At 38.0% G+C, this 13,899-nt stretch overlaps 2 protein-coding genes across 3 annotated transcripts in view; one reads left to right on the forward strand and one right to left on the reverse strand.

Annotated features, from left to right (window-relative positions):
• LOC135411725 (calcium homeostasis modulator protein 5-like) overlaps nt 1–13,899 on the reverse strand; it is a 24,648-nt gene continuing 10,749 nt past the window's right edge. Inside the window, exons 1-2 of one of the 2 annotated variants that reach the window (XM_064649713.1) lie at nt 2,592–7,255; nt 1–1,827 (exon numbers count right to left, since the gene is read on the reverse strand). In XM_064649713.1, coding sequence (XP_064505783.1) covers nt 1,423–1,827; nt 2,592–3,149 — 963 coding nt within the window. In that variant the 5' untranslated portion in view covers nt 3,150–7,255 and the 3' untranslated portion in view covers nt 1–1,422. Of the gene's footprint in view, nt 1,828–2,591; nt 7,256–13,899 lie in introns of those variants that run through there. The other variant, XM_064649711.1, reaches the window with a different exon arrangement.
• Nucleotides 8,119–13,899, forward strand: part of TRAPPC3L (trafficking protein particle complex subunit 3L) — a 21,334-nt gene continuing 15,553 nt past the window's right edge. Inside the window, exons 1-3 of the mRNA XM_064649716.1 lie at nt 8,119–8,402; nt 10,089–10,186; nt 12,744–12,843. Of these exons, the coding sequence (XP_064505786.1) occupies nt 8,361–8,402; nt 10,089–10,186; nt 12,744–12,843 (240 nt within the window). The 5' untranslated portion in view covers nt 8,119–8,360. The remainder of the gene's footprint in view (nt 8,403–10,088; nt 10,187–12,743; nt 12,844–13,899) is intronic.

The following is a 13,899-nucleotide window of genomic DNA, read 5'->3' on the forward strand; positions in this document are numbered from 1 at the left end:
GTGGGCACCTGTTGTCCAGTCAGGGTCAACCCACTACCTATGCAAAAGCTTAGGGTTCAAATGAATGGTGTAAAGTGATGTAAAATATGCCTAGTTTCCAGTTATTCAACAAATACATTGTTTGTATTTGCTAAAATGCTTGCTTTTGTTTACAAATTTAAATCTCCAAGACCATACATATTTACCAAGATCTGCAATTTAACTTACTTCTGGCTCTTACATTTTCTAGTAAAACATACCAAATAATTATATTTCTCCTCCTCAACCACCAGGGGTCATTTATTTATAACAGATAGCATCCCATAGTTTAGCATATAGCTTTGGAGCATACAACATGTGTATATGTACATTACAAGGCAATACAGGAAGCATTAAGAAAAATTATGGTATGCATTTCCCCCCAACCCCTTTTAGAGTTAGAAACATTTGCACAAGGAGTTAGAGAGGAGACGAGTAACATCACATCATACCACACTGAATTAACACAAAAACATCATTAATCCTTCTTTCACTAAATTCAGTAATTTTTAATCACAATAACATTCATGGGCCCAGTGGTATGTCTAAATTACAAGATCTTTGCAGGCGAAGCAAACCTTACTGCACAAAGGGAGATTTTTTCCCTATCCTGATTTGCTATTTGTACAGTGGGCAAGCACATAAACACCTTAGAGATTTTGAAGTGTTTCTAAAAATGAGACTGATCTTGCTACTGCTTTCAGCCAGAACACCTTTCAACTCAGTTTACCAAATGTCAAGTGTTTGCTGCTCCATGTTAGACACCTCCATCCTCTGCCTCAGTGGGAATTTTCTCTCCTTACCAGAATTGAAAGTTCTCTCATCATTGTATCTAGACTCAGCCTTTGACAATAAGATTTCCCCTATGTTTCTTCTGTGCTTCTGTAGCCACAGACTTAGCTTGTAGTTAGTTAGCTCAGTGTAGTTTATTCATACAATACAAAAAAAAGTGGAAGAGGAGACATGAGTAATTTCTGCTAGGGCTCACTAAGAAAAAAGCTGAATCGCTGCTTTTGCTCTATACAGAATGGACTAACTCAGAGGATCCAGTCAAAGCTATTAAAAATCTTTTTAATGGGAAGAAAAAAAATTTTTAAAAAAGCATCTGCAAATAACTTTCCCAGTACATATTTATCCTTTTAGCATAACTATTAGAAAGCAGAGAGCTGCAGCTTGAAACAGCCCACCCTAATCTAGACATAGATCACATCCCATAGGAGTCAGATGCCATCAGTAAAGGCATCTGTAAGTGTGTGCTGAAGGACTACATTAACAAGATGTACTTGCTCACATACTTTATATATCAACGTAATAATGCATTGGAAAGTTCCAGAGCAGCTGAGGTCTGATACAGAGCTAGACAGGATCCTGCATTTCTGCAAGGTGGTGTGGTGGCTTGGATCCTCAGAGCTGTGTTTTGATCAAAGGGTCTTCATCAGTCTTCAAGTATTTTCCATTTGCACGTTCCTTGAGTGCCCAGTCATGGAGGAGACTGTAATCATAGTGCTCCTCATCCACTTGTTTTAGAAAGGCCAGTCCAGAAATGGCTTGCCACTCTTTGAGAGATGGGATGCGAATTTCCTTTACATTTTCACTTCCTGGGACAAAGCCAAAAAACTTCCTTACATGCTGCATGGCGTAGAGCCTGGAGTGCTGCTCCGTTGCCTCATCAAAGAGCTCCTGCTCATTGTGGACATAGCTGCTCCAGTATCTGAGATGTAGAAAGCTGAGCGGGGAGAAACAGCTTGCCAGGCAGTAAGACAGGAAGACAGTGATGACTACCACAGCAATCAGAAGCCAGCCAGCCACCTTACAAAGAAAAAGAAAAGAACTGTTACAGCTGAAAATACAGCGGTAACTTCTGAGCACTAGAAAATCCATGTGATCTTTACTTGCTTTTCCTAGATAATAATGTTAACAAGGTATAAGCCTGGAAAAAGTCTGTTGCCATCAAACACAGTCTATGCCTACTGGAGGCAGCTGTGTAGTAAAGTCACTTGTTCTTGTGAAGTTTAAGAGAGTTCTGTTATATAACTTTAAGTATATTGCTCTAACAGCTGTTGTTGTTAGAAGAGAAGCCACATAACTTCTAGACTGTATTATCTTATGGCCTGTTTAAAACCAGTTTTCTCTGAAGTGTCAACTTTATGTTCACCCCATTATTTACCCAGTATGTAAACTTTTAGAATCAAGTCTGATCTTGGTTCCCATGAAACTCCCATAGCCTGAGCCCCTTAGCCACACATTTCTTATGCTTTAATGAAGAAAATTCATCCCCTCCCTGGCTCTTTGACTTTCATTTGTTTTACTTGATAGTACTTTTCAGGGTACTACACAAGGAAGAATATATCCTCTCATAGCAGGTAACAAGTGGGACAACGAGACATAGTAATTTATATACCTAAAATTCAGTTCCACTTACAAGAAAAAAAAACAGGCTTCAAAACACACAGAGATTTTGCACTCAGGACACAAGGCACTGATCTTGTTCTATCCTAACACTTCGTCTGCTGAATTAACTCTACCTCTCATCATTAGGTTCAGAGGCAACAGAAATAACATGAGTTACTCACTTGTGACTGGTATCGGAGTAGGAGAATCACTTCATCTCTTGCCCGGGTCATCTCTGGTGGAACTAACTGACTGCATGGAAATGTAGCCAGTATCCTTCTGTGTTCACTAGCAGTAACATTAGGATTAGCTCCATAATAATATGTGGGGACATACTCACTCACAGCACAGACGTAATATGAGCCATTTATCAGGGTGACTGCTAGCCATGTTACTGGAGCAACCAGTGCTCTCCCAGTGATGCTACACAGGACAAAGCAGATCAATTTGCATTTCAGGAACCGGTTTGATATAGTCACCTTCTCAAAATGAGATCTTTTGCCTGTAACCAGCCTCCAAGTCTGGTTATTCAGGGCATAGCCAACAATCAGAAGGATCAGTGCAGGAACTCCTAGGAAAGCCAGCCCATAAATAAGGTTCTGTCCAACGTGACAGGGACAGCTGAACGTGAAAAAAGAGAAAAGCTGCTGCCCACCAATTGTCAGTATTGCAATTATAGCATTAGCAATAACAACTTCTTTGCCTTTCAGAAAAGTTAACCACTTTGGAAGGAAAGCCATTTTAGTTCTTACTCTTTACCAGATTATTTTGCTTTAAGTCAACACCAGCTTTTAGCTATATTTAACTAATGTTAGTGGCAGAACAGAACAAGCTCCAACAGCTTAAGAAAAACACCACCAAACACAACACCAAAAAAACCTCCTGCTAGTCTTTCTCCTCCCACTAATTCTCAGTAGCTTGTTTGCTAGCTTTAAATATGCTTGCAGACATCCACTGATGTGATTTAATTGATTCAGTAATTTATCTCAGCAGTTCTGGAACACTGAGCTTTTAGGCAGTTGTGAGCTCTGCCAGCCCCTTGCTAATTGTCTGAAACTAACAATAAATTCCCCCTACCTTTTGGATGACATGCAGTGCTATCAAACTAATGACTAACTTGCCAGGATTAATTGCCAAGCTGTTTGCTAATCAACAGTAATTAGCAGGAACATGTCATGAGACTAGGACACAAAAGAAAAAGGGAAAAAGGAGATCTTTCAGCTGTTCTCCCTAAAAGAACAAATAAAGAAAGACTTGGCAACTGGACTGATAATAAAAAAATGAAGTATTTAAAATTTAAAATGCTTCCACTTTAAAATAAACCCATAAAATATTCCATAAGTGGCACAACATTTGGAATCCCTGTGCTGTTTGTATTTAATGTCATTTCTGGGGCAATTTGCTCTCCAAACTGGAGTCTGACACATAATTATCTGCTGAACTACGAGGATTTTAGTGTTTCACCTGTAGGTGGCAAGAAGCGGGCATATGTCTTTTCCTGATAGTGTTGGTTTCCTTTGGAAAGGTGGGTTTTTTGGGTTTTGGGTTTTTTTGGTAATGTATAATCTGCTATTCACTTCACACAGTGTCAAGCTAGCTGGCATTTATATAGTATACTTGTGATTACAAGTTTTAAGATTTTTTTGTAAGTATGGTCAGTCCCATTCTGTGGGCTGAGAGAGATAGAAATTTTTCAATTAAGCATTTCCAGAACTGGTTTCTGGATATTCAGATATATAGTCTGGGCTCTGGGCATTGGTCACAAATCAAGCCTTAAGTAGAGGCCTGAAAAATTTAGAACATTTTACTCTCTATGATTTCATCTGGATTGCAATTTTTTTATGGTCATGCTATCCAGTAGTTTTATATGTGGCATAACCTAGGCTGATCTGACTATGCAAATACTTCTGTTTAAGTACTGAGAAGTCAACTGTCTGTAATATAAACATTTTTACCAAGAACAGAAAACAAAATTCAGCCAGAAAGTCTATGGGGAAAATTGTCTTCCCATTACAGATCTCTGTCTCCAGCATGTGCGGACTTGATTGTATGATATAATAGTGTCTGTCTGCACAGCCTCTTCCCTCCCCTTACATAGAGGGTTGCTAATAATAAGTTTTATCTCAAACAGTAGTTTTAGCACCCATGGTACCTGCTTGGATGGCAGAGACACTCTCTCAGCTGTTATACATATGGATGTCATGTTATACGTGCCTTGCTGGTTCTCTAGGCAAGACCTTGTTCCTCCAGTTCTCTGCTAGGGCAGACACCTGCTTGTGTCATCCCCACTCACCATCTGTGAAAGAGGTCTTTGCCAGTAACTGGTTCTCAAACAATGTGGCACCATTGCACAAAATTAAAAGCAATAGAGGAACATGCTGAAACATCCAGCAGCACTTTGCCACAGCTTTTCTGGAGCTTGTTGTTAAGTGTTTAGGTGTTTGGACAGCGCAGTAGCACAACAAAATCCCCGTGCTGTGTAATCATTGACATTTTGAACCTTAATTTTCTTTCAGTATGACAGGATTTTCAACTATTTTTTTTATACTAGTGGCATTGTATTTTGAAAAAAAAATCAGTGAAATAAACCCATTAGGCTATTACAGAATTATTTTGAAGATATGTTTAATGAGTCTTCCATTATGCCTCAGTTTGTTTTAAAATCTCTGATTGACTGCTTCTGAGTTTTCTTCGGAAACCCTTGTCTTATTTTGTTTATAAGGAAGGAAGGCTTTCCCAAGCATCACTTGTTTACTCCAGAAACACATTAGATGTGAAACTGAAATGGTGTACAATACTGAAATATTCATAGTCAGCCTTAGGCTGTTGAATGAGGTAATTTAAGCAATCAATACTACAACTTTGCACTTCTGCATTTTCACTTCTTTGGCACTTGCTTTCGTGCTCTGCTGTAAGTGATCCTGCTGGGTCATCCCATTATGGAAGAAATTATAGGGTTGAATCCAATTAAGAGCTTGAGCGGCACATCAGACTTTTAAGTACTTGCGTTTGCAGAGGAACCCAGAGTCCTGGGGTAGACATTTAGGCTCTTTATTTGATTCCTGAGAAGAGTTAGGACTGAATGCAATCTGAAACAGCACTACCTGAGGTGCCAGCCAGCTGGCCTCTGAGGCAAAGAGATGCTTACATCTGACATCTGAGACAAATAGGATGCATGACTAAACCTTAGCTATGGTTTTCCTTGTCATATTGCAGGGCTCTGTCAGCTTGAACTCACTACCAGTAATCTCACTTATGAGAAAAATTGATATTTTTTTTTAAGAACTGAGAATGATTTGTCTTTTTTGTTTTAAACATGGTTATTGGAAGACATATTACGCCTTCCTATCCTCCCATACACAGCAAACAAGTTTTATTCTCTTGTTTTCTTTTTATTGAAATAAAGCAACCATGGCAGAAGGTAGAGATTGATTTCAGCCCCCTTCTCCACCTGATCTACTAAAAACTCACTCATCTCTTTCTTCCAAAATCTCAGTTATTATTAGTAATGTGATGTGACTGTGGTGCAAAGAAACTGTGTTTTCCAGCTTTCCCGTTCTACCAGTTGCACTTAGTTTCCCCACAGAGAGGATTTTGATACTTATTGGATCAGAAGAAGATTAGGATTTTGTAATCTACTGGCCAGGAAAATGTAGGCAGAAAGTGAAGTGTTCTTCTGTTTTCCGTCTGAAGGTTGCTTCTTGTGAAGTTTGGAGGAGGAGGAGACTGAACCCTGGTCTCTCTGGTCCTGTTCATGTGTTTTCATTGCTAAATTAGCAGCCTAAAGGCTGATGTTCTGTGGCCCCTCTAGGTGCATTTTGAGTTCTCTTTTGCATGGATGTCAAGCCTGCCTGTGCATGTTAGAAAGCATGCTGTGAAAGTGCCTGCCTGACAGATTTCCTTTGGGAGCTGAGGGGAGCACTGTCCATGTCCTATGTTCTGCCAATTCACAGGTGGGATTCAGGCTGCCAAGTCATTTTCTTGGTCTCTTTGGCTTGGTTAAGGAAGAAGGTCCTCTCCCTTTAATTAGGACAAGCACCAATGAGAAAAATAATAAGCTTTAAGGGAAGAATAGAAACCAGTTAATGATTTTTTTGTTTAGCTTACATATTTTGCTTCAGAATTTACCTGTGCTTTATAGGCAAATTTATATGACATTTCTGGTGCCCGCAGAGAGTTTCAGAAGAAACTAGGCACTAAAATCCCAAACCACCCTCTTGAAAACAGTTCCTGAGAGGCGTAACCTATAACCAAAAAGTTTCAGCAGGTCACACTGAAAATGCTTCTGCAGGCAAGGAGGCAGCAACAGCATTGCTTTGTTCAGAAACATTGACAAAGCGGCAGCCAAACTGGGATTTGAGTATAAGAACTCGTGTGGGAATTTACATGTGTGCACGTATGTATTTTCAAAGAATAATGACGTGTCCTTATGATACATTGCACTGTCTGGTTCACAGTGTTCCTTCATTATTATAGTATTAATAATGCAGGCTGAAGTAATTCATCCACATATTCAGAACCATATAAATAAAATGGTGGTAATTAATGGGTAGCCTTAAGTGCTTTTCAATGGTCTCACTGAAGTTAAATGATGGCAATGATAATCTTTTACAGTTTTTTTAAGATGCAGTGCAGTACACTTTCTTGTGGAATATGGGATGACTTGCAATGTGAGACGTATTTGGTGCTTTTTGCCAGCTGAGGACAATCGGAGAAAACAACCCATCTCAGACTCAATTTAGAAATGCAAGTAACTGTCTAGATAATTGCAATGTCTGGATTTTAAAATTTATTTAAATTTAGATGTGGGAAGTACCTACAATAGTTTCACCTAAAAAATGGAGTAGGATTTTACAGGGCCAGAAAAACACCTGCCAAAAAAAAAAAAAAATCACATCTGAATGCTTTCCATGTATCTGGAGTAGTAAATATATGTATTTTTACTCTAACATTGAATCTATTAATTAATATAAATTTAGTAACAGCATGACATTCAGACGAGGCCATATATTATTCCTTCCTTTCCTGAGAGGGCTCAGTGGGACTATATGTGCAAGTAAGTCCTATAAGGACAGCTATCTCATTAATTTCTAAATTCACCTGTGACAATAGTTGAAATTTATTGCAAATCTAAGCTAACCATATAGACCAAATTTACTACAGAGGAAAACAGGCAAAATAAGCCTGGATGTTCATAGCAAGGATATTTACAAATAGGGGCTATAACAGGCTAAGAATGATAGAACACCCCCAAGGAACATTGTTAATGAAAGTGCCATTTGCACAAGCTGGTAGTTGTACCAGGTACACAGTTCATTACTCTGGGAAGCTGGAAGTTCTCTATATCTGTCCTGCCAGCTTTGCAGAATCATGGTGGTAGCAGTGCCTTATAACACACACTGCCCCTGCTTAGGCAGACATCAACTCAGCAGACTAAAGCAGTCAGAGCTGACATGAGACTATAGCTCCTTTAAGTTGAAAATTGTCAATTTTTAATTACCTTCTGCAGCAGTGTCTTGCAATTGTGTGTTTATTCTTCAGAAAGGAAGCTTTCATTAGCTCTTCAAACACTAAAGTCTGATAGAAAAAACAGAATTAATTTATTGTCTCTAAAAACCTGTGAATGTCTTGGGGCTGCCTGATTTGACTTCTCATGGATGTATACTGTGTATCATTCTCATGGATGAAGTGGTTATTTATGTTGTGGACAGAGGCAGATCTGTTGCTGGTCAAATTCCTCCCAAAGGGCTCAGTACACATAGAGGATAGGAGGAGCATCAATAGCATTACAGACTGCAGCAAACACATCTCATGCAAAAGGCAGAAGAGCAGAGAGGAGAAAACTTTAGAGAAGAGAAAGAGGAAATACAGTGATTGAGAGAAAACTATGCTGCTTGAGGAAGAACAGACATAAACTGACAATTGAATACATCAGGAATTACATAAGCAACATGTCTCGGTCACCAGGAAGAAAGCCGGAGAACCACAAAATAGTAAGACATTTTTGTAATGTGTGATTAAAATTGTGCATGGAGTAAGAATAAGCTATTACTGTATTGATGTATATTATGCAGTCATATTTCTGAACAGTCTGAAAGTAGTGAAAGGATGGGGATGAGTCTGTCAGTACAAGAGCAGAGGGGGCGGCAGCATTCATGGCTACTATCCCTACTGCTGAGATTCTGAACAGGCTTAGGAAAGAGGGGCACAAATTTTCTGAGGTTGCGATCTGTTCAGAAACAGAGGTTTAAGTGCTTTGGGCGATTTATGGTCAAAGATAGGAATGCCAGGTAAGTTTATTTGCCTCCTTGGTTAGACAGTTCTAAATGAAACACAGAGAGAAGATCTCTGTTAGTGCTTGAGTGGTTCAAATCCACACAAATCTTTCTTCAGAAACTTAGAGCCTTAGGGCTCTCTGTATGGTGAATGGCAATTTCTGACAGGAGTTCAGGCAGTGAAGAAGGTCCAGAAGGCTTTACAGCAATGTTGTGGTAATTTCTGAAAAGGGGACAGAGGTCTCCACTGACAAAGAAACAGAAGAATATAAGATAATTTAGGTTCATGTTTATGAACCTAAATTATGGGCAAAAAGTATTCCAATGGATTGCAAGAGTGGATGATAAATACAATTATGTTGATATAATATGCTTGGGTTTCTCTAAAGTATTGTTCTTATTACAACACAGACTTTTTGCTGAACAATAATAATACAACAATACAGAACTTGTATGACATCCATTTACTCCATTAAAAACTCATTAATGAGAATTTGGCCAAGTGTCCAATGTTATTGTAAACAGAAGTTATCACTAAGGTGAATTTAGGAAATAGCTGCATATTAAACTCTGAGCTTTTGATGCAAGGAGAGCAGGAATAGGTCTTTCCACCAAGCTGTTTTTTCCTTTCTTCATGTGATTTGTTCTGTTGTTTTCATTGTTATTCACTAATTTTTCCACAGGCTATAAACAAAAAGTCCCTCTAGTCTAATCATATGCCACAGGGCTAGAGTACTTCCTTTAATTAATTCCTCCACAGCTAAAGATCCCAGTCTAGTACTTTAGACAATCTCTGCAAAGTTAGACCTTTGGCATGTTCAGTTGCTCTCCATGCTCCTTGGGCAAGCAGCTGTAATCCTCACCTGTCCCCTTCATCTTGTCATTATTTGTTACAATGGTGTTGAATTATAGTATTTTTCCACTATTTTGCATTAAATTTTTTATCTGCTTTTTAGTTTTTTTGGAGAAATCAGCTGATGAATTGAATCAGATCAACCCTACCTTTGTAAACTATTGTACCTATCGTAAAAGAATTAATAGCTCATTGCCTCTATTATTCTTCCTGCAACTAAGTGTTTGTCATTATTCTTCAATGGCATTTGAAAGCATTTATCAATCCAGCATACATACATGAAGTTATAGGATGCAAGAATGCACTTGATGAATGTAACTGCAAGCATCCCAAGAAATGGTATTTCTGACTAGCAAAATCCTTGTACAGACTCAAGTGACGATCAATTCAGGTTCTGTCACACATGAATTGTGGATTTCAGCGATTATGCATCCATAGACAATAGTTTCTTTATTAATGCAAATGTTTTTCTTCCTTGCTGTTAATCCAGTAGCAGTTAAAAATTTGGAAAAGTTTAATTCTAGTTTGCTTCACTTTTGATTTCCTGGCAGAGCAGAGAACTTTTTGTACTCACATATGGGGCTTTGGTAGCCCAGCTGTGCAAGGACTATGAAAATGATGAAGACGTCAACACCTGTTTAGATAGAATGTAAGTACTGCTTGAAATGTTCAGCTTTATCCATAATGCTGTTTGTGCAGCTATATGTTACCTCTCAGCTTTCTGTTTGTTATCTTACGAGTTCCTGCAGTCTGTCTAGGATTACAGAGACGACAGGGATGCAGTCTGATATTCTGTCAACAGAAATAATGCTAATTTGTGAATTAAGATCGACAATTAGCTTTTGAATTCTCTGAAGAATGCTGTCAGGATCGTTTTCATAGCTTACACTTGTTCCTTGTTGATCTTTTTGTTATACTAATTAACAATATAAACTTCTAAATTTCATCTCCTGTATCCATGTATTTCATTTCAGCTTCCCCCTTCATTGGGTTAAGAGCAGATGGGCCTCTCACCTTTAAGAGACCATATAGCAGTGGTCTCTTAATAGTGAGATAGCACAAAAAGTCAATGAGAATGGATTTTTAAGTGGATAAACTCTTTGGAAAATGAAGATCCTGTGATTACAAGATCCTGTCATCCTGACTGAGATTCCTGGGCATTACTGCCATAAAAATAAAGATATAATGGAAAATCAGCAAGAAACAGTTTTTGAGCTAGTTAACAAGATATACTAAGATCTTTGGCAGAACAGTAAGGCTTGTGTTTTCAGCCAAAATGGACATGCAAAGTGGATTTACAACAATCACAGTGGACAGAATAACTGACCACTTTACTATTAACCTGAAAGTTTGCAAATGAGCTATAGTCCAATAACTATCCACGAGAGTGAGTTAAAAAATCATTATTTCGAAAAAAGAAAAGTAATTTATTAACAAACTTAGGAGGGACAACATCCCTCAGATATTTATTTTGTAGTCATCTCTCATTCGGCTGTGATGAATATCATACATTTAAAGAGTGCACAGACTTCTGGAAGAATCTGTGGAGACAGATTTTGCTGCCTATGTTTTCATTATTATAGCTGATTCTATAAAATCTTTTTGTTTTGAGGAGGACTTGATGATATAATTACAGGTTTCATTAAAACAGTACGTCTGTTCTTTTCTACTGTGATTATGAAAACAACCTAATTTCAGGAAGAAACCTTGTAGATTAGCAGACCTGTGACAAGTGGGGATGGTATTCTTGTCTCTCTCTGTACATATATAGTCCATAATGAGAAGGGTGTTTTTCACTGTGCAGTTGCCAAACAGCTGCTTGTCAATTTATTATTAATTTGACTTTGCAAATCTGAGGCATAAAAGTTGAAAAGTATCTAAGTAGTCTTGTACATCACCAATACCTACCTTGCTAATTGCTCATGACATACTTGCCAATGTTATTGATACTTAGGCAATAGATAAATATTTCATTGTTTTTAGATGCATGATCTACTGCAATTTTAATCTTCACGCTGCCAAAACCACTTTGTGGTCATCACATTAGACATCAGATTTCTTTTTGGCTTCTTGACAAAGATGTGGTACAGAAACTGGTAAGAGACTCCATTGAGTTCGGACTGCTTCACTGAGGATGTAGGGCCTCTGACAAACAGGCAGAGACTGCCAACATCCACAAAAAATGGAAATGAAAAACTCCCTAAAAGCTCTTCTGAGCTGAGTGTGCATTCTTTCATAAGACATGTGTCAATCTCTTTCCTTTTATTGGAAATGCTTGAGAGCACAGCTGTTTCGCACATTGTGGAGTTACTGACATTTGTTAATGTGTAAGAACTAGGAATGAGTATTTTTTTATTAACAAAACCCATTATCTTCCATCCTTTTTTATTTCATTTTTTTTTTAAATTTCAGTATTTTAAATACAAAATGAAGATGGTGGTGTACTGAAACTCCATGTTAACTAGCAACTTTTGGATTTTTTCCTGATTTTTTCCTAGTTAGATGAAGGGAGAGAACATGTTAGAAAAACAGATGAAGAGGGAATTGTGGAGGAAGAGAGAAAAATGAGGTGAAGAGATAAGAGGAGAAAGTGAAAGAGATCAGGTGTGAGTCCATTTCCTATGGGTTCTCCTGGCACCTGAATGCTGCAATGAGTGTGCCCAGGATTTGCTGAACTCCATACCAGCCTAGAGGTGAAGGCTGTGACCCAAAGGGACAGTTGCTTTGTTCTCCTTACAGAGACAGTGTGAGAAGAACACCTGGTAACCCAGAAGAATAGTGGAAACTGTGCTATTTTATCCAATCCTCTTTTTAGTGACAAAGCAGTATTAATCAGGTATATTGTGGATGTTAGTTATATATTAAACTTATATATCTACTATCTAATATTTATTCATACATGTAAATGTAAGTATATATATATGTATATACAATGTATAGACAAATTGTATAGACAATTCATATCATCCTTGCCAGGAGTATCATGCTTAAAGAAGTATGATTCCTTAAATGACTACATGAACAGCAATCCCACTGTGTTGCAAAATGTGGTAGAAAAAAGATTGTAGACCAGAAAAATCTGTCATCATCAAAGCTACCCAATACAGAACATGCATCTGTTTTTTCGAGAAAGCACAAGAGACACATTAGAGAGATGGTAAGAAGCTTCCAGTTTTGAATGTTAACTTTCTTTGTTTCCTCTCTAGGGGATATGGCATTGGTATAAGGCTGATTGATGACTTTTTAGCTCGTTCAGCTGTTAAAAAATGCCGCAGTTATTCTGAAACTGCAGACATGATTGCACAGGTAAATAAGATTTACATTTTCTAAAGCTTCATCAGATTCAGTGGTCTTAGTTTTATCCTCCTCTATCAGTTTACTCCAGAACAGTTGCCTACATTTTCTGCTGTATCGTGATTGTCATAACAAAAACCACTCCACAGTCACATCCATGCTTCCACTGGATGAAATACAGCCTTTTCCTTATCTACAACTCCATAACACAGAACGGGATGCCAGCTGTAAGAGGCTGCCAGCCCCTGACATAAACTGACTTTAAAGTCAGTTACTAAGCTGAAATTAAAGTTCTTCTATTTCTAGCAGCCAATGAGACGTTTTGCCATTAGAATAAATAAAGAGGTGGGGTTTTGTTTTGTTTGTCACAGCTTAAGCTGATTTCTTCTACACTTGCTGGAGAATGCAATAAACAAAAAAAATGATCCCATTTTAACAAACTTGCAATCATATATTCCCTCACTGTTTTCTCTTCCTAGGAGCATAAGCCTTAACCCTCTCATACAGATCTTAAACTTCAATATTCTTAGTTCTGCCATTTGACTCTCATCATCGTCTCCATAATTATCTTAGGTGTTTTTTAACTTTAAAATTGTAATTAATATTAAGAATAAGCTGCAGGCTTTTCTGCAAAAAGAAAATCTCAGTGGTAGGAAAGAAGAACTGTAAGAAAAGAAAATTAGAGGAACATTTTCCTGACTACCCACAAATCTAATAATAAAATTAAAAACATAAAATCAGTGTGTATTTTCACCTTCTTTGATGGAAATTTCCCTTTTATTGAGTAGTTGTTCACACTTCTGTCAGAAAAGAAATATCTAGGAGGAAATTTAGTGGGAATATATGGGTTTCTAAAGATCTACTTTTGCCCCCATGGGCAAGTCAGAATTCCTGGGGAAGCTCAAAGAGAAATTCGTAAGACATCTAGCCTCATTAGACTGCTGAGTCACTGTAAAGGAGGTGGTAGTTCATAGATACTGAGTTAGCTCAGTCTAACACCTGCTCAGGTCATGATGAATGATCCCTTCTATCTTCTATGGTTCCCACCTATGAAGTGTTGCCAGCGAA

The sequence above is a fragment of the Pseudopipra pipra genome, chromosome 3 (genome assembly GCF_036250125.1).
Source record: "Pseudopipra pipra isolate bDixPip1 chromosome 3, bDixPip1.hap1, whole genome shotgun sequence".
NCBI lineage: Eukaryota > Metazoa > Chordata > Aves > Passeriformes > Pipridae > Pseudopipra > Pseudopipra pipra.